The sequence below is a fragment of the Blastocystis hominis genome (assembly GCF_000151665.1).
Source record: "Blastocystis hominis, Singapore isolate B (sub-type 7) whole genome shotgun sequence assembly, scaffold_11".
NCBI classification, from domain to species: domain Eukaryota; class Bigyra; order Opalinata; family Blastocystidae; genus Blastocystis; species Blastocystis hominis.
In genome coordinates, this window is record NW_013171818.1 from 370,820 (window position 1) to 393,042 (window position 22,223).

At 38.0% G+C, this 22,223-nt stretch overlaps 7 protein-coding genes; 3 read left to right on the forward strand and 4 right to left on the reverse strand.

Annotated features, from left to right (window-relative positions):
• Positions 1 to 5,025: 5,025 nt before the first annotated feature.
• Positions 5,026 to 6,166, reverse strand: GSBLH_T00006282001 (uncharacterized protein; the record flags this gene model as incomplete). Its single annotated transcript, XM_013039921.1, has 6 exons — positions 5,026 to 5,304; positions 5,336 to 5,491; positions 5,553 to 5,671; positions 5,702 to 5,912; positions 5,974 to 6,102; positions 6,134 to 6,166. 6 exons carry the CDS (start codon positions 6,164 to 6,166, stop codon positions 5,026 to 5,028), a joined length of 927 nt encoding a protein of 308 aa, XP_012895375.1.
• A 440-nt stretch (positions 6,167 to 6,606) lies between these two features.
• On the reverse strand, positions 6,607 to 7,403 carry GSBLH_T00001506001 (uncharacterized protein; the record flags this gene model as incomplete). The annotated part of the gene is made up of 5 exons (XM_013039922.1): positions 6,607 to 6,803; positions 6,834 to 7,044; positions 7,074 to 7,272; positions 7,301 to 7,368; positions 7,398 to 7,403. The coding sequence occupies 5 exons, from the start codon at positions 7,401 to 7,403 to the stop codon at positions 6,607 to 6,609; spliced, it is 681 nt and encodes a 226-aa protein (XP_012895376.1).
• A 4,775-nt stretch (positions 7,404 to 12,178) lies between these two features.
• Positions 12,179 to 13,285, forward strand: GSBLH_T00001507001 (uncharacterized protein). XM_013039923.1 has 5 exons: positions 12,179 to 12,724; positions 12,748 to 12,785; positions 12,816 to 12,904; positions 12,937 to 13,017; positions 13,046 to 13,285. Exons 1-5 carry the CDS (start codon positions 12,648 to 12,650, stop codon positions 13,145 to 13,147), a joined length of 387 nt encoding a protein of 128 aa, XP_012895377.1. The 5' UTR covers positions 12,179 to 12,647; the 3' UTR covers positions 13,148 to 13,285.
• Positions 13,286 to 13,598: 313 nt separating this feature from the next.
• Positions 13,599 to 14,031, reverse strand: GSBLH_T00001508001 (uncharacterized protein; the record flags this gene model as incomplete). XM_013039924.1 has 3 exons in its annotated part: positions 13,599 to 13,715; positions 13,747 to 13,814; positions 13,845 to 14,031. The coding sequence occupies 3 exons, from the start codon at positions 14,029 to 14,031 to the stop codon at positions 13,623 to 13,625; spliced, it is 348 nt and encodes a 115-aa protein (XP_012895378.1). The 3' UTR covers positions 13,599 to 13,622.
• A 421-nt stretch (positions 14,032 to 14,452) lies between these two features.
• Positions 14,453 to 14,933, forward strand: GSBLH_T00001509001 (uncharacterized protein; the record flags this gene model as incomplete). XM_013039925.1 has 1 exon in its annotated part: positions 14,453 to 14,933. The coding sequence occupies one exon, from the start codon at positions 14,453 to 14,455 to the stop codon at positions 14,906 to 14,908; it is 456 nt and encodes a 151-aa protein (XP_012895379.1). The 3' UTR covers positions 14,909 to 14,933.
• Positions 14,934 to 15,552: 619 nt separating this feature from the next.
• Positions 15,553 to 17,242, reverse strand: GSBLH_T00006283001 (uncharacterized protein; the record flags this gene model as incomplete). Its single annotated transcript, XM_013039926.1, has 6 exons — positions 15,553 to 15,996; positions 16,027 to 16,242; positions 16,277 to 16,614; positions 16,649 to 16,836; positions 16,900 to 16,920; positions 16,950 to 17,242. The coding sequence occupies 6 exons, from the start codon at positions 17,240 to 17,242 to the stop codon at positions 15,553 to 15,555; spliced, it is 1,500 nt and encodes a 499-aa protein (XP_012895380.1).
• Positions 17,243 to 18,750: 1,508 nt separating this feature from the next.
• GSBLH_T00001510001 (uncharacterized protein) lies at positions 18,751 to 19,247 on the forward strand (the record flags this gene model as incomplete). XM_013039927.1 has 1 exon in its annotated part: positions 18,751 to 19,247. One exon carries the CDS (start codon positions 18,751 to 18,753, stop codon positions 19,204 to 19,206), a length of 456 nt encoding a protein of 151 aa, XP_012895381.1. The 3' UTR covers positions 19,207 to 19,247.
• Between the last annotated feature and the right edge of the window lie 2,976 nt (positions 19,248 to 22,223).

The window sequence follows — 22,223 nt, forward strand, 5'->3', positions numbered from 1 at the left end:
CACATATTGAATTGTAAATCATTGGAATCGATTGAAATTGGAGAATATAGTTTCAGTGATTTTGCTGGAGACTTTGAATTGAAGAATTGTCCACAATTACAATCCATTCAAATAGGCACAATTGGTAGTTGGTCATACAATTTTCGTTTTAGTTCGTTTTTAATTCGAGGTATTGAACTGATATTGAAAATGAATAATGCATAGATCTTCCAAATCTACAATCCATTACATTAGGTGATGCTGCATTTGCTTATTCCTTCTCAACAGTGATTGAGAGTAATAAATGAATTCGAATGCAATAATTGAAATAGATCTTCCATCATTACAGAAAATTAAATTAGGTTACTATGCACTAGGTGGTAATTATAACGATATATCGTGTTCCTTGATAATGCGAAGTAATAATGAGATAACTGGAAATGATTGAATGTAGACCTTCCAAGTCTGATATCCATTATCAATTCGGGAGGAAGATCATTTCAAAATCCTCGTTCAGTGACATTGGAAAGTTGTTTATTAGGATTGAATAATGATAGTATTTAGATATTCCAAATCTTCAAATTGTCAATTTACCTACTAAGGATGGTTATAGACCATTCCACTATATTCAAATGGAATCAATATCGAGTATTGTGTAGTTGGTTGCGTGTTACTTGTAGATGTTTCTCTCATTCTCGTTGATCGTATAAAAAGCAAACACTAAATCCGGAAATGGATTTTTACATTATATACTATGCTTCTCTACATTTTATGCTATTCATATTTGTTCCAAACCCCACTGCATCACATTTTGGTCAATCATTCAAATTTAAACTCATCATCCAGCACTCTTTTCCAATATTAGATTCACACCCCAGATTGGTCTAGCTAGCATGTTCCAATCTCCATGTGACCGATGATAAGAATAGAAATAGAAAAATATGATAAATAGTGAGGCAAATTAAAATGATCAATTTGAAGTAGAGCTTATAAATTGAATTCTTTATATTTGTCATATGGCTTGAATAAAGCCTTCACCACCCTGATTTTCTATATAGCATTAATATTTATGTATCAATGGATTCTATATGTGTATACTGTACCTAAAGTATTTCTACATAAATAGAAGCTACAAATTTCGTGAAAACTATATAGTAGAGCAAATGAATTATATAGTGGTAGTAGCATTCTTACAATAGCTCTAAAACATTCTAAATACTATATTTAATAATCTACCAAAATAACAGATCTTGTTTCCAAATAAACCGTTATTTCAAATTTTTCTTATTTTCATGCAAGAGATTATTGATTTTATCAATTCTGAATTTGACAACTATAGAATTGCTGTCTCAGACATTATCGCCATTCAAGGACAATCAAATGAAGAAATGACACCAAATGGCTGGATTTCATTCATTTTGGGTAATAGAGAATGTGTGTTATTGATATTCAATAATGGAGTTTTCATGAATCAAGGATTTGTGCTCAATGAGCAAAAAGTGTTGAAAGTGCTCGGAAATCGTCAAATTGGCCATATATTGTATGATGAGCAATCCATAGTAGTAGAAGGAATCGTGGATTTGGATCATGGAAGTCGATTTGAAGGCCAGGTGTTGAAAGAACGAGATAGTACTATAGGAATTCCATTTGGATATGGTGAAATGTATGATGATAATGGATTCTTGGTGTACAAGGGCATAATGATCAATTGGAAACGATTTGGATATGGAACGAGTTATCATAATAATGGCGCAGTGGAATATGCAGGATATTGGTGTGATAACAAGCGATTTGGAAGTGGAAAAGTCTACAACCGTAAGGGTATATTGATAAAAGACTGTAATTGGCATAATGACAATGAATCCATCGTATATCAGGGAAATGGGGAGAAAATGTGTCTTGGAATTAGCAGCATGGTTCTAAGTGATAACTCAACTTGGGCAAAGTGGGATATTTCGTTGTTCTTTAATTTGGAATCTATCGAGGTTGGAAAGAATTGTTTCAAGTCAATCCAAACATTCAAAATTGACGGATTAAAGAATTTGAAACGATTGAAAATCAACAGAGGATCATTTACAAAAGTAGTAGAATCAGACTGGGACACTGTGTTCAATGAAGTCTTTGAGAAGGCAAATGACTTATCGAAGTCATTCCACATTATGAATTGTGAATCATTGGAATCCATTGATATATGTGAGCACAGCTTCTCTGATTTCGCTGGGAAATTCGAATTACTCAATTTACCCTCATTGCTATCTTTAAAAATCGGTCAAGTTGGTAGTGAGTCATGGAATTTTTATTATTGCTCCTTTGAATTAAAAGGTACTAATTGATATTCGTGTGTTTTGTAGATCTTCCAAACTTAATGTCGGTTCATTTGGGTGACTGGACATTTCGTTATGCATCCTTTATGTTGTTTGAAAGTAATATTATTGCATACTGTGCTATTAGATCTTCCCAAACTAGAGACAATAAGATTAGGGTATTGTTCTTTACGCGGAAAACATACTGATACATCATGTACGCTGATAATGCGGAGTATGTCTTATTAACCTTTACATATGTGCAGATCTTCCCAACTTGGTTTCTCTCACTTCCGTACTAAAGAGTTTGTGCTTGTTAAGAAGGGTTGTATTGCAAAGTAAAAAACACTATTGGGTAGATATTAGATATTCCAAACTTGAGAAATGTTCAATTGACTGATCCTTTTGAAAGAGTCATTGATTCGTTCGTTGAAAGTAGTCTTGGATCCATTTATAGATGTCATAGATGTCAATCCTTCACTTTCGAAATACTTTCCATCTCATGTTTATCATACCGATTTCATTGATTCTATTGAATCGAATATTCATTCTATTACACTTCCCAATTGGACTTGTAATGATATTGAATATACTACATTCGATTTTTCCCGATTTACTGTAATTGAATCAATTGTAATCGGTGATAATAGTTTTGGATCAGTACAAACATTTATTATTGATGGATTGAATCTACTAAAGAAATTGATTATCGGTATCAATTCATTTACTAAGCAAAAGAATGGCTATGGAAAGAGTAATGATCGATCATTCCATATATTGAATTGTGAATCATTGGAATCGATAGAAATTGGACAATATAGTTTTAGTGATTATGCTGGAGACTTTGAATTGAAGAATCTGCCACAATTACAGACCATTGAAATAGGTACAATAGGAGGTTATTCGTGCAATTTTTATCGTAGTTCATTTGTGATTCGAGGTATTGATATATATGATTGAGTATCTAAATGCATAGATCTTCCAAATCTCCAATCTATCGAATTAGGTGATGGAACATTCTTTGAGTCTTTATCGACTATAATCGAAAGTAATATTGATATTTTCAGAATGATTACAATAGATCTACCGAAATTGAATCATATAGAACTTGGTGAATCAGTTCTTGAAGGAGTGACTGAAAACGAATCATGTTCACTACTAATGAGCAGTATAAATGAACTATCGCATACTAATGAATACTAGATCTTCCAAATCTATCATCAATCACTTCCAGAGGCGATACTTTTTATAACCCTCGTAGAGTAACACTGGAGAGTATGAGAAAGTGGGATAATGCATAAAAATTAGATATTCCAAACTTGAGAAATGTTCAATTGACTGATCCTTTTGAAAGAGTCATTGATTCGTTCGTTGAAAGTAGTCTTGGATCCATTTATAGACGTCATAGATGTCAATCCTTCACTTTCGAAATACTTTCCATCTCATGTTTATCATACCGATTTCATTGATTCTATTGAATCGAATATTCATTCTATTACACTTCCCAATTGGACTTGTAATGATATTGAATATACTACATTCGATTTTTCCCGATTTACTGTAATTGAATCAATTGTAATCGGTGATAATAGTTTTGGATCAGTACAAACATTTATTATTGATGGATTGAATCTACTAAAGAAATTGATTATCGGTATCAATTCATTTACTAAAACAAAATATGGTTATGGGAAGAATAATAGTCGATCATTCCATATATTGAATTGTGAATCATTGGAATCGATAGAAATTGGACAATATAGTTTTAGTGATTATGCTGGAGACTTTGAATTGAAGAATCTGCCACAATTACAGACCATTGAAATAGGTACAATAGGAGGTTATTCGTGCAATTTTTATCGTAGTTCATTTGTGATTCGAGGTATTAATATATATGATTGAGTATCTAAATGCATAGATCTTCCAAATCTCCAATCTATCGAATTAGGTGATGGAACATTCTTTGAGTCTTTATCGACTATAATCGAAAGTAATATTGATATTTTGACAAGTGATTACAATAGATCTACCGAAATTGAATCATATAGAACTTGGTGAATCAGTTCTTGAAGGAGTGACTGAAAACGAATCATGTTCACTACTAATGAGCAGTATAAATGAACTATCGCACACTAATGAATACTAGATCTTCCAAATCTATCATCAATCACTTCTAGAGGTGATTGCTTTGAATATCCTCGTAGAGTAACACTGGAGAGTATGAGAAAGTGGGATAATGCATAAAAATTAGATATTCCAAACTTGATCAACCTAAAAATAGTCGGTTGCTTCCAAAATATTCGTTCAAGTCGAGTTTCGAGTAGTCAATGGCTATAATCCTGAGTTCTAGATGTTCCTCGTATACTTGCGGAACTTGTTCAAACGGAGTAAATCGGCTTTTGTCGTTCCAATATAAGATCTGTTCTTGTTCTTGTAGCTGTTTGTTTTTTATGTACATTATTTCGATCGATGTGTATAGATTTCATCATTATCATCATGGAATTCTCCCTGCTTTGCTTCTTATTCCTCTATCGAATCCATTTGGAATCTCATTAAACGATAATGACCCTCAAAACCATTATATGAGTTCTTGAACACTACTCCATATTTCAATACAATAGCATTCATTCATTCATTCATCTCTAAATGATTATTCTTCTATCCAAAACTATCTCTCCTCTCCTCTCTTTCTTTTCTTTTCTTTTTCATTCCATCGCATCGCTTTCCTCCAACAAACACAATCTCAACTATATTCCTTATTATCCTTCATATTCACAAATTTATACATGTGTTCACACAGCACACACACTCGTTGCGACTTATTATTCGCTCCCAGCACCAGCTTGCGCGGTGCGCATCGCTTACAAAACATAAATCGACAGAAATAACAAACACACGCCTTATGAAAACAGTCGAATTTTTCACTGCACAGATAGCAAGAGTCGCGGTAGATCCCTTCCTCGTCCTCGTAGCCCGTCTGCTCCAGCATGGCCAGTCGAGAGATCGAGAGGATCACGTATTGCTGCGAGTTAGCCAGGGAGACAGATCATTACGCGAAGATGCCGGATGAGGTTTGCATCTGCTTCGTAGAAGATTTGTAGCACTTTATTCCATTCGTTGATGATTTCTGTTTCATCTTGAACGGATGCGCGGTTTTGCCGGACCACGCGAGGACGACTTCGGACATAGCTGTGCTGCGGAACGAGCGGCTACGACTCAAAGCAAAAAGAAGAAATAAACGTTAATATACGATGCTATATACGAGCCTACCGTGGAAAACGACCCTCGCTCACCATCCGGATCGATCGGGATCGAATCGCTCCGATACTGCTGCTGCCGCCTCTTCAGCGTTTCGATCAATAAATCTTTGTGCTTTATTTCGTTTACGACTAGATTCGCAGATTCGCGTCAATTCCTACGGATTTCGGTGGGTTTATCGAGCTTTCGCTTCATAAAGTTTATTTCCTGGTTCAGTTCGCGAATCGTTTTTTCCTTTCCCTGAATCTCCACTTGGAGGTTGCGCATTCGAAAAACAAGTCGATCATTAGCTTCTTCTAAAAGCTGAATGCGCCGTTCTCTCTCCTTTATTTCCTCTTTCGCAGCCTTTAATTCTTGAAGAAGCACCTCTTCCTAGGGATAAACAAGCAAAATTAGCCACAACCTGTGGAGTATGAGGTTCGACTTGACATACTCCAAGGCTCTCACTCTTCCGGCTAAAATCGCGTGTAGAGCGGCTTGTCGAGTTCATGCCCTCTCGATAATCTCGATAGTCCACCTCTCGCTGCTGCCTTTCCCTACTTTCTTGAGAAGGTGATCTTCCCTATTTCTAATTTGACATTCAGCTTGGCTACCTCATTTTCATCATCAAGATCCAGACCATCCATCTCTAAAAACACATATACTGGTGCAATGGCAAAAATTCCCCCGATTTTCGTACTCTTTTTAACAAACAAATCAAACAATCGTCTGCACCAAAGGCATTGACATCAAATCGGCCGCTTCGAACTTCTCTACCATCTTCTTCTGCGACCGCCTACAAATCAGTCTCTCCTCCGACCCCCACTTCATTACCACAATCACAATCAGGCAGACGATCACCACCACCACGAGCACAGCCAGCGCCACCACCAGCCAGATCACATACCCCGGCCGTGGCGTCACCGGATCCACCGTGGGAGCCCACTCCACGTACCCCACCGCTTCATCATCATCGCTTCCATAACATTGTTTCTTATTCGCCGTAGCGAATCCCGTGCGCTCCTGGTCAAACACCGACACATACCCGCGCAGGAACGCCAGTCCGAGACCGATTTCCTCCTACTTCTTAATTAGGTGTCAAACAAACAACATTGTCCCAATTCCGAATCCCCAGCTGATATCCCGCCGACCACGAGGGGTCGCGCAGGAAATACTGTTCCGGTGGCAAATGGAATAGTATTCCGCTCACCAGAAAGTCCAGCGTGGGGTAATCCGTGACGTTCGCGATTGAAACGCCCAAGAAAACCGTTTCATCGGCTACATCTGGCGATAACCGCGGTTATTCGAGCCTACTGGGGATGTGTGAATAGTGTTTCATCATGTAGGATTTGAACTGGGTCCACAGTTCCTTTGGGAATAGTATTCTGTTTTGGTTGGATTTCAAAATTGCCACGTAGTTCGATTTTGCCGCCAAAAATGTCTGGTTGTTCAGACGCACGTCGAGGATGTCGTAAGTGTACCCTAATTCGTTCGGTCGCTGCGTGGTGTACAACATTTCGCCGTTCTGGAAAATACCCCCGATTTTTGGAATACCTGAAAACGACGGTCGTTGGAGCCGATAGCGAGAATACCGGTCGTGTAGCCGAAGCAGAGCGTGAAAAGGTCGGAGGCCCATGTGATGGACTCGTGGATGGAGGTGTAGATAGGGTCGATGCATGTCGGATTGCATGCCTTCTCTCCCATGCCTAAAATGCCTACGGCCGTTCCGGGGATCTGGTCAAACGTCGAATTCCTGGGGAATACACACACATCACGACTACAGCACATCGACAAAGTAGGCCTTAAAGCGGTTGCTGGAGAAGATGAACTCGTCCCTTACGATGGCGCCCTCCGCGTAGTACGAAGAGCCGAACCGACCGACATGAGAATCCCAGCCACAGCTCTCCGTTTCGAAATTAGCGCAGCATTGGCCGGACGGTGAGTGGTACAACGGGCAGAAGGCTTGGTTATCTGCACATTAGAGCGACCACGGATTTACGGTACTGGCGTCGCAATAGCTGTCATAACAACGTACCACCTCCTCTGTTTGAGATACCTCGCGATCGTATCTGGCTCCATCCTGAAGATCGCTAACCGGTCAAACGTGGCCTACTTTGCAGTTCTCACAGTTCACAGAAGGGATCAGAGTGGCAGACGTCTCAAGATCCTACGTTCAACGAAAATCGTACTTCGTACCAAGAACATCAGGAAAGATTGCAATGGACCTCCGGAAGGCTTTGTGCCAATATGGATATAGGTAGAGAAACCTCCTTCCTTCAGACCTCCAGTCAACTTCCATTCCAGAGGTTCAATAGCTTGGCTCACGACCAACTAGACGTAACCACACAGCCAAGTCTCGTACGAATGAGAGAAAAATAAAAAGCGCTTGCATTCCTAACCTTTTTTGAACTAAAATATAAAAGAGAACTTTTCGAATTTTTATATTTTTATATATTGTCAAGATGTCTCTGCCTGATACTGAAATCGCCCGACCGCTTATTGAGCCACCTGTGGACACGTCGGGAAGCTCGAAATCTGATATGAGGAGGTATCTGTGTGCCTCAAGACTTGTGACCTATGTTATTGATATTTCGTATGTACTCTGTGGAATTGACACTGGATTTTTCGGGAATGGTGGGTATGAGAGGCTTGATTGACAGGTAGAACTGTTTTCCTTTGACTTTTTGTCAATTTCATTCACTACTTCTTGTGTACGTACCATTCTGCTATGTACCTATTCTCTAGTACATTGTCTGCTTTGTGTTAGGGTGTCTTCTTTACTCTACACTCTATCGCTGTGTATCAGAGCGAGTCATCTTTCCGTTGTGCTACTTAATGTACATCGGTAGTATCGTTCTTTACTACATTAACAAACAATCAACTGCCGCTTGTATTCTTCATTCGTTCCTCTCACTTACTCTCTAGCTCGCTCCATCCAAGGCTTTACCATTGGGATCCTCGTACCCTGGACATTTCAAATCAAGTTCGATCTTACTACCTCTACCAATCGCTTCCAATACTCCTTTCTCACCTTTGTCACTCTTGCAGGCTGTTATTTCATGGGCTATCTGCTCCGTCTTGTGGGCAGTGTTCTCGAAATCAAACTCTTTTCAGGCCTTGCAGGCGCTTTGTGCCTTCTTGGCTGCCTCACGGCCTTTTGCGTCACTACACCTTTACGACTCCTACACCGCCAATACAAACAACTTAAAGAGAATTCACAAGACAAAACGCCATTATTGAATGATGACATGATCACGGCACTCTTACAAACAATTGAAGTGTACTACCTCCGCGACCACGAATATGCTCTCGAATCTTTTCTTATGCTCTTCTCCATCGAAGCAAACGATTTTGATCATCCAGGAAACCACTTTAAGGATGCCGTGCGCGCCTCCTGGTTGCTTTGGATATTCTCGCTTCTGGCGCTCACTGTAATGTTCGATTGTGATTTTTCTATCATCCAGACATTTCCCTCCATGATCATTTCGGAAGCTCTTCCACTTCTTCTTCGCCATGTCCTGCCATCCGTGTCAGACTCGTTCTACAGTGACGTTGCGATCTACTTCGCGATTCTGCTGGTCATGACTGCCTTGTTTTGTGCTGCCACAAAGAGGCGTGGCCAGAACCTCCTGCATTTTTCTATATGGGCTTTAACGATTTGCCTGTTGATAGCCACCGTAATGTGCATTTTTGACTACACCAGCATCTCATCTCCTTTGGTCAGTACACTAAAGGCAGTTTTCTTGCTGATTGCTCAAGTCTTGTTCTTCTCGCTGTGTCTACCCCTCATTGCGGTATATCTGACTGGAACGTTCCCCATTTTTACTCGCGAACGTTATTTGGGGATTGCTGCTGCTTGTATTTACGTTTTAATCATTCTCAATTATCCGCTCAACACGCTGATTAACCAACTCTTGGAATCTTCGATTGTATCCTATGCAGTTCCAGCGATCGTCTTCCTTCTGTACAGCTGTCTGTTCCGCAGGATCCATAGGGAGGGATCATCGAACGAAGTAATCGATAAGTATATGGAGAACCCATTGTAACTTGTTTATTAACGATATAAGGAGAACGAAAACAGAGCTCGAATAGCTCAGCTGGTTAGAGCGTCGTGCTAATAACGCGAAGGTCTTGGGTTCGATCCCCAGTTTGAGCACTTTTTTGCTTCTTTTTTATTTACATTTCTTTTTGAAATGAATGAATGTGCTCTCTCTTTTTTCCAAACAATAGAATTCATCACTTTGATCCAAACAAACAAACAAACAAACATGTAAGCAACAATTTGTAAATCACACTAACACACGATCCGTCCCTTCCAGTCTTTCTACTCTGCTCTGCTGCCGCCATTCATCTGCCCCAGAGTCTGCATCCCGCTGTTTTCTCCCTTCGTACCCTACGCCTCATTCCTCCTCTCCTCCCCCACAATCTGCTCCACGTCCTTCATAATACTCGCAAACAACTCCGGATCCATCTACACAAAAAACCTTCCTTCCTTCCCCACATTCCCCATCAACTCCTTCCACTCGCTTCCTTCCTCCGCCTTCTCTCCGTTTCCACTACCATCTCCAGTACCCGAACCATCCAATGGACCCGATGGACCTGATGGACCCGATGAGCCTGATGGACCCGATGGACCCAATGGACCCAATGGACCTGATGGATTGGCAGCACTGATCGAAGCAGAAGTGGAAACGGAGTTCGATCCCGTCGATGAGCGCAACGACCCTCGAAGCGTCGCTTCTTCGCCCAGTCCCTCTTTTCCCGCCAAAATCGACGTCGTCAACGGAGCGGACGAACCGCCCAGCAGCGAAGGGGGAATCGGAGAAACCGTGGAAACCGTGGAATCCAGGTGCGTCGACCCCGCGTTGGATGGAACGCCCGAAACGCCCGAAACTCCCGAAAGCGTGGAAACGCCGTTCCCTGAATTCGTGGAAACCGTGGAAACCGTGGAAACCGTGGAAGCAATCGAGCCCATCGGGATCAGCGGAGGCTGCTGTCCCGCGGGGAGCGCCGACCCGATCGAAACGCCCTGCTGCGTAGTAACCGTAGAAACCGTAGAAACCGCAGATCCGGTGGTTCCAGGATTGGCGTTGATTCCCGCGGGGATGTTTTGGAAGTCAGCGGGAGGCGGCATGGGCAGAATGGAGGGGGAATCGCGGGTGCGCTCGGTTTCGAATTTGGATGCGAAAAAAATGGATTGGGGGACTCGAACCGGGGACACGGAGTCGGTGAGGACTGGAGAATGAAGGAGAGAGAGAGAGAAGAGTACAGAGCGTGGAGGAGAGCTGAGAGGATTGGCTGCGTGTGAGTGTGTGGGCTGAAAAGAAGTGAAAATGTGCGGAGTACTGTGGAGGAAGGCTTCGACGAACGCGTTATAGCTGGCTTGCGCGGGGGACGACACGCACAACAAGCGGAGCTGCGTGAACGGGTTCTGTGAATAAAGAAAATTTAATGAGAAGCGACCAAAGAGAAGGAATCCTCGATGGGTCGCGTGGAAAGTGGTTTGCGAGGCCTTCTAAATCATGGAGTTCGAATCGAACGGCCACTTGTGTTCCGCGGTTATCGACTGTCTGCGCTGCACGTGGACGGAAGTGGTGGAAAGAGCGTCGTTCTGATTGGGCAACGCGTCGGACGTTTCCGAAATGAACAAAAAAAGTTTGCAGAAAATGTAAATCGAGAACACCATTAAAAGTAACGCCAAAATCGATAGCGTCGTTGTGAGGATTCCCGCGGTTATCGGCATCGTCGTCTGAAATTGGTTAAGAAGTAGCTGGTATTTCTGGAAATCCAGGGAGCCAATGAATTGGTCGAATTTGGCGGGAACGCGAAGAAGCCACGAAGCGAAGGAAAGCAAAATTCGCTTGACGAAGTCGCAGAACTGCGTCCAATAAACGCTCAACTCGATTGGAGAGCCAGAAATAACCGCGGGTTTGATCGACATCACTTTGGTTTCGAAGGGAAATGACATGGTGCTGAAGACGCTGTAAATGTAGGCTCCCGCGACAATGAGAACGGGGAGGAAGTAGAAGAAATTCTGGACAGGAGAGCTGGAGGAGGAAGAAGAAGAAGAAGAAGAAGAAGAAGACGCAGAAGAAGCAGACGCAGCATTAGAAGCAGAAGACAAAGAAATAACAGATGCATTCTTTGACGATTTTGCTACACTACGTAAACTGGTACTAGAATTGATTTTTCTATACAATGGAAAATAGAAATTATTAGATACCGCAACGAACCCGAAAAACGGTAATGACTTCCTCCCTTTGATGTTTTGCTACAAATAGTATATATAAAATCCAACTCTACGATGGTTTCACCTTTCCATTCTTTAACTATGCGTAAGACTGAAAAAACACAGATTCTTACCTGTTTCTCTTCCGCAGCTCCGAGAGAAACCAAGAAGAGGAAAAACAAAAAGACCACAGTGAGAACACGCGAAGTAAACAAAGATCGCAGAATGGTGAATATCAACGAGAATAACGTTTGAATTAGTTCACCAATCATAAGATCCAATCAATCCGAATAAAAAAGAATCTGTCTTACAAAAAAGAATGAAAAACAGTTCGTTGAAAAACAAACAACAAATAGAAAACAGAAATTAATGTGTCAACGAATCCAGTGTAGTATCGATAAAAGACTTTAACTGCTCATGGCAGGATTCTACACAGCTTACACAAAACTAGTTTTCCTACGATATGTGTGTATAGCAGTAATCAGTTCACCTGTAATCTGCTTATTCTTTTCGCTCAGCTCCTCGATTTCAGTCAACTGCTGTCTACAATGTATATCTTCCCTCTAGGAAAAATAGATACGACTCTGTTTTATGGAATTCTTCAAGTGAATCAATCAATGTCTTAAAACGATCTTTTGAGTTTTTCAGCAGCTCCATTTGTTGATCAGCCTACAATATTTGCGAAAGAAAAAGGGAAACCTTCGTAATGTGTTCATTTACAACGCTTTCGTTTGAATCTGTTGCCATAGGACACTGACGCAAGCTTTCTTCAACGATCACTTGCATCTGCCGAAGAAACCACATAGTCAGCTCTTGGAGTTCCGATATGGGATCAATTGGAGCAGGATTCTGCATCGCTCAATATTCTAAATGAATAGAAATGAGAGTAAGAACAAAAGATGAGGAAAACGATTATTCTGATATTGTTGTCTGTTCGAAATGAGTTATCTAATGTAGATAATACTTTTTCTGGAGTGCATGCTGCTCATCCATATGTAGAGTGTGCTTTTTACTGCTTTTTGTAAATGTGTTTTCCAGTATATATTTGGTTATTCGTTTTAGTGTAGATACGGTAGAGATACTGACAAGCGCGAATTTTGATGAAAAAGTGTTACAATCCAGTTCTGGCAAGTGGTTTGTGAAATTCTATGCCCCTGTATATACGAATTTTCTCCTATAAACTTGTAGTGGTGTCCTCATTGCATGGAATTATCTCCTGTCTGGAATCAGTTGGCCGAGATTGTTCCGGATTCGATCCATATTGCTGAAGTAGAATGCTTGCCATTTCGTTTATTAGATTGACGGATCGCAGAACCAAGATGTTTTCAGCCGCTATAATCTTCATTCGATTCCGACTTTGCTTTTATTTATCAATGTATACTTTTTTCTACTCATTTGAATTATTCAGGGGACCTATATCGAGTATGACAAAGATCGGGATTTGTTCTCTTTGTATTCCTTCGTCAGATTCTCCCAATTGAACGAGAAGGGAGTGATTTCTCCATACTACAGATTAACAGTGATTTCCATAGTAAAAGTTGGAATGATTGGAGGGGCTGAGCGGTAGAAGATGATCGAATTGGCAAGTTGGTTCTTAGGACAGCATATTTTTATTATGTTTGGACTCCTCTTCATGCTCGGTCTGTTGATTGGGATGATGGGAACGTTGCTTGTTCGCGATTGCACGAGTAATGACACTTATGATGAAATGGATGAAATTCCAGAGGAAAAGGAGAAAGCGGAGTTTGTTGTTTGTTGGAAAAACAGTATGGAAGATCACCTAAAGTGGAGGTGAGTCATGAATGACTGGCTCTAGAAAAAACAGAATATGACTTTGCAATAAACAATAAAAACTCGTAAAGGATAATACACATCTATTCTTCAAACTTCTTGCTATCCGTTTCAGAACGCTCAGAAGGAGCAACTCCGAAAAACTCATTTCTCTTCGCAAAGTACCATCTTCTGATCTTATTGTAAAGATAATAATACTAAACTTACAGGAGAAAATACATTTTCGCCATGAGACTCATCAAATGGTACATACATAAGACAGTAAAATCCAGCACCTGTAGTTCATTAAGAGTATACAAGAATACCAAGTGTTAAAAAGGTAGTTACCAATCTCAGTACTCGCGTTCCTCTAGCCCCTAAAAAGGTCCCTGCTCGCTTATATTCCTTAACAATTGGTGCTTTTTCCACCATATTGATTGCAGTAAAAAGAATTTGTACAGAGATGATTTGAAGAGGTTGTGGAATTGGGCTAGTGGATTGTTCGAGTATCATCTGTGAAACCCAGGATATTATTTGCACAAAGCAGATCTCATTTCATTAGATACGATAGCTATGTTTTTAAGTAATAGAGCACACATTATTATTGGTGAAGTATTTGATTATTCCAAAATATAAACAATAGGGAAGGATTTTGAAGGGAGTTGATAAATGTTAATATTTGCTCTGTTTTCCCTATTTTCTTGTGGTTCTATGGAACAATGGTCAATATCATACCGTAATCTTCATTCTTCTTCTTTGTGAATATTACTCTAATATCGATATAACCAGTGTGGTGTACTTAATAGTAGACCACAGATCTGAAACTTCTAGAAACTTCTAGAAACTTCTAGAACCATCGAGAAGCTTTTTCTTCGATTTAGGTGAATTTACATAATTTATTTGATTGATTTACCTTAAGTGAGTGATAATAATAATGAGCATTATATTCCGTGATCCTTTCTTTGATGGTTTTGATGATCTTCTCGTTTCGACTTATCCCAGACAGAATGACTTGGATTCTTGGTTTGATGATGGAATTCGACGTGATGTGATTACTCCGTTCAGTGGATTTGGTCGAATGGACATGAAAGAGAACGAGAAAGAGTATGAAATGAGTGTGGATCTGCCTGGAATGGATAAGAGTGAAATCAAAATGCATGTTGAAGATAATGGACTTGTGATTGAAGGAGAACGAAAGAGTGAAAAGAAAGAAGAGAAGGACAAATATCATTTCTGTGAGCGTCACTTCGGTTCTTTCCATCGTGAAGTATCTCTTCCTAAGAATGCGAATGTGGATGGTATAAATGCGATGTATGAAAACGGAGTATTGAAAGTGGTGATTCCCAAAAAGGAAGAGAGCGCCCAAAAGAAACAGATTTGTGTGAATTAAGTGTATAAATAGTGTGATTTGATATTGATTGTTTGTTTGTTAGTAAACTATTCAAAACTCAAACTAAAAGGGATTTGTATATCTTTACAAAACTATGAATGAATTGTATATTGAATCATTTACCATTGCTTTATAAGAAGGGATCATGTAGTTTGAAAGATACTCTATTTGTTGAGATTGAATACAATCGAATAATGATGGATTGTCTTGATTTCTCCTCAATAACACTTTGATTTCAATGTTTTGTAACACATAGAACCAGGAATATACTATATATACATATATACATATACATTGTATAAATCATTCAGTTCACAATAACACAATAATCTATACTATATATCTAGATTGGTATTCATTACATAATTCCATCAATAATCACAATCGATGTTTTTTCTACTCATTGTACAATGATTCATATGATAGTTACACATGTCGCTTCCTTAACACATGACACTTCTTCCAAAGCAACAAATGAATAACGGAAGATATCTAGCCAAAAACTATCGGTTCTTTGACACTCGTATATTCAGTAAATCATGTATCGAAGGTAATATATAAGAATAATGCACCGTGAAACATTCACTTCCTTGATAAACAAACATTCCATTCTCAATATCAATATACAAGCATTATAATCCTTATTACATGAATATTGCAGACCATCGATCATTCGCTTCATATACAAAGCGCCACCGTTTCGCATATTCCACTGCATCCCGTACAGCAGAAAGCATTTTGAACTGAGGAGGATTTACACTGTGTTCAAGATAACTTCTTCGAACATAATAGAATTTGCCATCCTCATAGGCATTCTCTGCATCTTTCCACATCCTCTTCACTTTGCCATTTGGAACAAAACTTGAAACCATGATATAGTGCAAACGGGAAAACATTGCAGTGTTGGAATACCACAATTCATAGAAATATGGCGGATAACACTCAATGACCGCTGTATGAGGAACTGAAAAAATGAGATTGATGAAGCTTGCGCTATGCGGAGAAACCACAATATCCGAATCATAGAAGAGTTGTAATTGTTCTTTAAATGATAATCCTTCCATATTCTCATAAGAAACGACAAGTTCCTACCAATGAAACTTGAAACTTGGTCTTACCTTAAAATGCGAAGAAATAATCTCAACCCAGGTACTATGCAATGTGAAACCTCGAATATTCTTTCGATCAACGATCAGCAAAGCGAGCCGAGGCGGCTCGTTATGTCTTGATTGAACATTCGCATGGCGCCAAGCAGTTGCTTTTATGAGATCTTGAGGGAAAAAGCCAGCAAATAACGCTCCATCCATATGGAATCGAACGCGATCGGCCAACACCTAGAGTCGTTATCCCAGCATCATGAAAAGCTACAGCTGATCGGAAGCACGTGGTACGAGTCAACGAAATACTGTTCGCTATATGAACGGCAGGTTTGAAATTCTCTGGAAATAAGCTCAAAACTAACTGTAGATAGGTTTTGGACCATTCAAAGTCGTTCTCAGTAAACTGGGGAATATAGATGTCGGTAAGAGGAGGATAAAAAGAAGGATATCGAAGCTTGAGCAAAGCGTGATTGAGAGATTCCGCGAAATGACCGATGTGACGTAATTGGCAGGGCTTAAATACATAATAATACCCTTTTTCTATCCATTTTGCTTTCTTTGGAAGTCTTTGTTTGCGTGTTTTCAGCTTATGACTATATCGAAAGCCTATTCAATCATTTTATTTGGTAGAATTCGATACTTTGATCATCGGGATATTGAAAGTTCATTGATCCTGACTTGAGGAATATTATCCATGTGAATGAAGAATCCATACATATATTATGCGCATCCAAAAATGGACTGTCAGTCTTGTTAACAAAACGAATTGTGGCAGTCGAGTACTTGCTCTGTCGAAATTGGGAATTTGTAAAATTGCGATTCTTCTCTCTACAAATGAAGTCTCTTTTTGGCAACTACGATTGGAAATAATTATTTCTTACTCTTTCCAACATATTTAGGAAGGACTGCTCCCTACAATTGAGCCCATTACGTTATCTTACCAGACATCTCGCTGATACGAGAAAGCCTTCGTACCCCATTGATCCTCGTTCGGAATAAGCTTTGACAATATCACATGAGACGAATAAAGTTTAAAATTCACATGTATATCAAAGAGAATAGAAGAAGGAACAATATTCATGAGAAGTCCATATTCTTCAATGAACCCAATTTCACTGGAGGTAATTCTTGTGTTGTTATCCATATGAGGCGATATTGCAGCAACTTGGTTGTTTTGCCGTAATTCCTTTATATTTGACACGGAAGAAGTAGCGGCAGTCTTTACCTTTCTCATAGAAAACAAGAGACATTCAAATTTATCTCTATAATGATAATTCTGAAAGACTTTGTTAGAAATGCTAGAAATAAATAAAGCTACTGCGTAACATAATATTATTAGCAAAAAAAGACCAATTCTGAACATAACTTAGAACGTAAAATAAGAATAACTACCTAATTTTCACATAATAAATAAATCTGATTAATAGTACATACAGATTAGAATGTATTGTTAGCACAATTTCAGGGATAGCATTAAGAGGAATAGAAGTAATATTATTATTATTGTTTCTACTAAGTATATAATGGAAGTTTGAGGTCAAGAATTCTATTACACATTTACTATGCTTTTGTATGTGCTTTCGTTTTAATCACATTTCTTCACTCTATTAGTCTTAAACGCTATTTATTACTCACAACTATATCTGTTTCTAGCATAGTCATTTGAAATATGCATTACTCCTATTTTCCTAAATATGTCAAATACAAAGGGAAGTACACATTATTATCACCACAATTCATGATACAACACAGGAAAAGAGTTGCCATGTGATATACTATCTTCCTAAATCGAAGAATATAGAACATAGGTTATGTAGAATGGCGTTTGATGAGGGAAAACGAACCTACAATCCATTCTACATAATTGCACCACATTTGTCATAGGCTGCAATTATGTACTTAATTAATATCCACAACCTTTACTATAAGCCTATTTCGATAACTGCACGTATAGATAGGATCATTTAGGTGATGAAACATAAAAAACAGCAATAGCATACAACTATCAATGGTTTTGTCATCATTGTCATAGGGACAAAAATGCCTATTTCGCCCCAAACGGGAGATTATTGACTATCTACAAAATCGGCTTTAAATTGGCATATATTTCTTTATGTGTTACACACGGCTTTCATCCCTATCAATCGCAGAAATCCGAAAATTATGTCCATGTTAAACAAGTTTTTCTTATAATTTCGTACTCATCGTACAGTATTTTGAACATGATCCACTTTTGTATGAGAGAGTCATCGGATGTGTGGAAAGCACTTGTAATCGTTATGATTAAATATTAGAAATACAAAAACACACGAATTGATTAGAATTACAAAAGTCAATAAACGACTCAATATTATTTATTAATAATCGCTTATGTCATTACAATAAGAAGAATCACTTAGAAAAATATGGTATTTCAACAAAGTCAAAAGCGAATAAGAAAACATTGTCTTTAATTACTATTAACTATACAGATATGTTCTAATTCAACACTTATACATATTCATAGAAGAACCAAATATACATGCCAAGTTTGTGAACCAGTCTTTGTTCGAGTAGAATTATCATATGTGTTACAAATTATTACACATTATATTTCATACATTCATAAAATTACCAGATCTTTCACCTTCTAGTAAATTCCCGAATGTTCCAAACAATTCTAGATCATTCCCAATCCTGTACTTACTTACTTTTCATTATTTATTTAATTGATTGATTTACCTTAAGTGAGTGATAATAATAATGAGCATTATATTCCGTGATCCTTTCTTTGATGGTTTTGATGATCTTCTCGTTTCGACTTATCCCAGACAGAATGACTTGGATTCTTGGTTTGATGATGGAATTCGACGTGATGTGATTACTCCGTTCAGTGGATTTGGTCGAATGGACATGAAAGAGAACGAGAAAGAGTATGAAATGAGTGTGGATCTGCCTGGAATGGACAAGAGTGAAATCAAAATGCATGTTGAAGATAATGGACTTGTGATTGAAGGAGAACGAAAGAGTGAAAAGAAAGAAGAGAAGGACAAATATCATTTCTGTGAGCGTCACTTCGGTTCTTTCCATCGTGAAGTATCTCTTCCTAAGAATGCGAATGTGGATGGTATAAATGCGATGTATGAAAACGGAGTATTGAAAGTGGTAATTCCCAAAAAGGAAGAGAGCGCCCAAAAGAAACAGATTTGTGTGAATTAAGTGTATAAATAGTTTGATTTGATATTGATTGTTTGATTGATTGTTTGTTTGTTAGAAAAGACTCTCTTGCAGATTAATTTTATAATACTTGTGGGTATTTAATTATAGTGACGAAGAGTATTAGCCATGTGAGATACGAGCTGCTCACTCTTTGACGAAAGTATATTCAATAATCACTTAATGTAAATTTCTCCTCTTATGCAAAACATTCAAAAGGTGAAATATCGTTTGGGATTTTGTGAACCATCACCAAAAAGAATTAGGTATACACCAATCTATCACACTATATAGGTTATTATAGTTATATACCAAGCATAAAGGCAATATAGAAGGGAAAACAAAACATGTGACAAGAAATGAAAGAATGTGTATTTTGTGTGATAAATGAAAGCAATAACTATGCTGGAATACTATCTATTCGCAAAATAGGTTCATGTAAAAGAATAGTATCAATGGCATAGTTATCTTAATTCTATTCATTGGATAAAGATATATCACGATAGAATTACTAATTATCTTTTCATATCAAGTGTTACTTTAAGGTTATGACCAAGCTGACAAAATATGCTATGTTTATGGAATTCCAAAATTAAAACTAAAGGGAAGAATCAGATATATCTGGAAATCATTATTTCTTTTAGTATGGTCAACAATTTACGTTGTATACATACAGAAATATCGCTCATAATATAGACTCGTCAAGACAACCCAGAGAATCAAGGTATTTACTCAACGATTACACTATCTCTCAAAAGAAGATCATTTCCATTAATGGAGAGGAATATGAAGTAACCCTATATCAAGGAGATCATTCCAATGAATATTTGTTGAGTGAAATGAAAAATGGTAAAGTTGAAGGTCGATGTCAATTATTCAATCGTGGAATTTTGATTCTTGCATGGATGATGAAAAATGGTAAACGAATTGGTGGAGTGACAGAATATGAAAATGGTAAAGCATTACAAAGAGAAAACTGGGATTCGATTGTTGGACATGATGGAAATCGCAGAATAATCGAAAATAGTAAAGAAGGATTAATCATGACAATTCGATGTAAGTGTGAAAATGATGGAGAGAATGGTGATGATGATGATATGGTGATTTATCGAGGTGGATTTGATGAAGAAATGAATCGAGATGGTTATGGAATCGAATATGATAGAAATGATGGTAAAGAGAAGATTGAAGGATATTGGTTGAAAGACAAATTGATTCGAATGATTCGTGAATTTGATGTTGATAATAACCAAATGATCGAATATGCTGAAGACAAAGATAAGAATGGAAATGTGGAAATATTAAATCGCATTCCAATGTATATAGGAGGATATAGTATTGAAAATAGTAAATATGTTCGAAATGGATTGGGATATTTGCTTGATGAAAGTAGTGGAACAGCAATTCGTGAAAGTGAATGGGAACATGGTTTAGAGAAGAAACATGGAATTGACTTGTATGAAGGTTGGTATGTGAAAGGAATGAATGAAAGTATTCGAAGTGTATTGAAGAATGAAAATCCAAGAGAATTGAAGAACGATAATCCATATATAATGAAGAATGATCATGGATATTTAGTGAAGAGTGAGGATTTAACAGAACTGAAGAATGAAGATCGAAGTGAAAGGAAACATGATGATCCAATTGACATGATGAAAGAAAATCCAAGAAAAATGAAAAGTGAATCACTTGTGAATGTGCCTATGAAACGAATGGAAATCCACAATAGTTCTGAATTGAATGAAATGGATTTGGAAGTGACTGAATTGGTGATATGTTCGAATAGTTGTAATGACATGAATGAATTGAATCTGAATCGATTTGAATGGTTGGAATCAATGGAAATAGGTGATGATTGTTTTGGTTCAGTACAAACGTTGAAAATGGATGGATTGAATCGATTGAAAAGTCTGAAAATCGGAAGCAATTCGTTTACTCAGACAAAGAATGGTTATAGAAATGACCAGTCGAAATCATTCCACATATTGAATTGTGAATCATTGGAAAGGATGGAGATCGGCCGTTACAGTTTTAGTGATTTTGGCGGCGACTTTGAATTGAAGAATTGTCCACAATTACAATCCATTCAAATAGGCACAATTGGAAGCAGTTCGTTTAATTTCTTTTATAGTTCGTTTGTGATTCGAGGTATTGAACTGATATTGAAAATGAATAATGCATAGATCTTCCAAATCTACAATCCATTACTTTGGGTTATTATTCCTTTGAAGAATCCAAATCGACAATAATTGAAAGTACTGCATAGTTAAAAATGAAATGATTGAAATAGATCTTCCATCACTGCAGCAATTAGAACTAGATTTTGGTGCGCTTTGTGGAGAGTATAGTGAATCCTGTTCATTGATCATGCGAAGTAATAATGAGATAACTGGAAATGATTGAATGTAGACCTTCCTAATCTAACATCTATATATTCTAAGGAATATAGTTTCTATAATCCTCATTCATTGATATTGGAAAGTAGTTCTATTTAATAATTGTTCATAGTTCTAGATATTCCAAATCTACAGAACGTTTATTTGCCTGAAGCATTCCAAAAAGTTGAATCCAAATCAATGTCGAGTCGTGTTTTACTGAATTGTTTTTATCCATAGATGTATCAGCTATTTTAATCAAGTTATTACCTGATCTAGAATGAAATGGGCTATTGCCTAAAAGGAAATGAAGTTCTATCAATTCAGGCCACGGTAATAAACTTTGAATGTCGACTACTGTTATGTATTCTATTTGTTATTAATGAACTCGTGTAATTGCTTCAAGATAAATATATGTATCTTTCTATTTTCGAATAATACAATCCACTATGAATGAAGTCATTGTATCACACTATATACTCCAATGTTCCATCATAATTCCTTTTTTGTTTGAAAGCACCTATATTGTAATGTGCTTTTCAAGAGAGAGACAATACCATATTCTTTCCCTCTGCCTTACGTTTTCCATGGTTTGTATACACTATTTCACAGTTCTTCATTCACTGTTTGACCAACATAACCTTT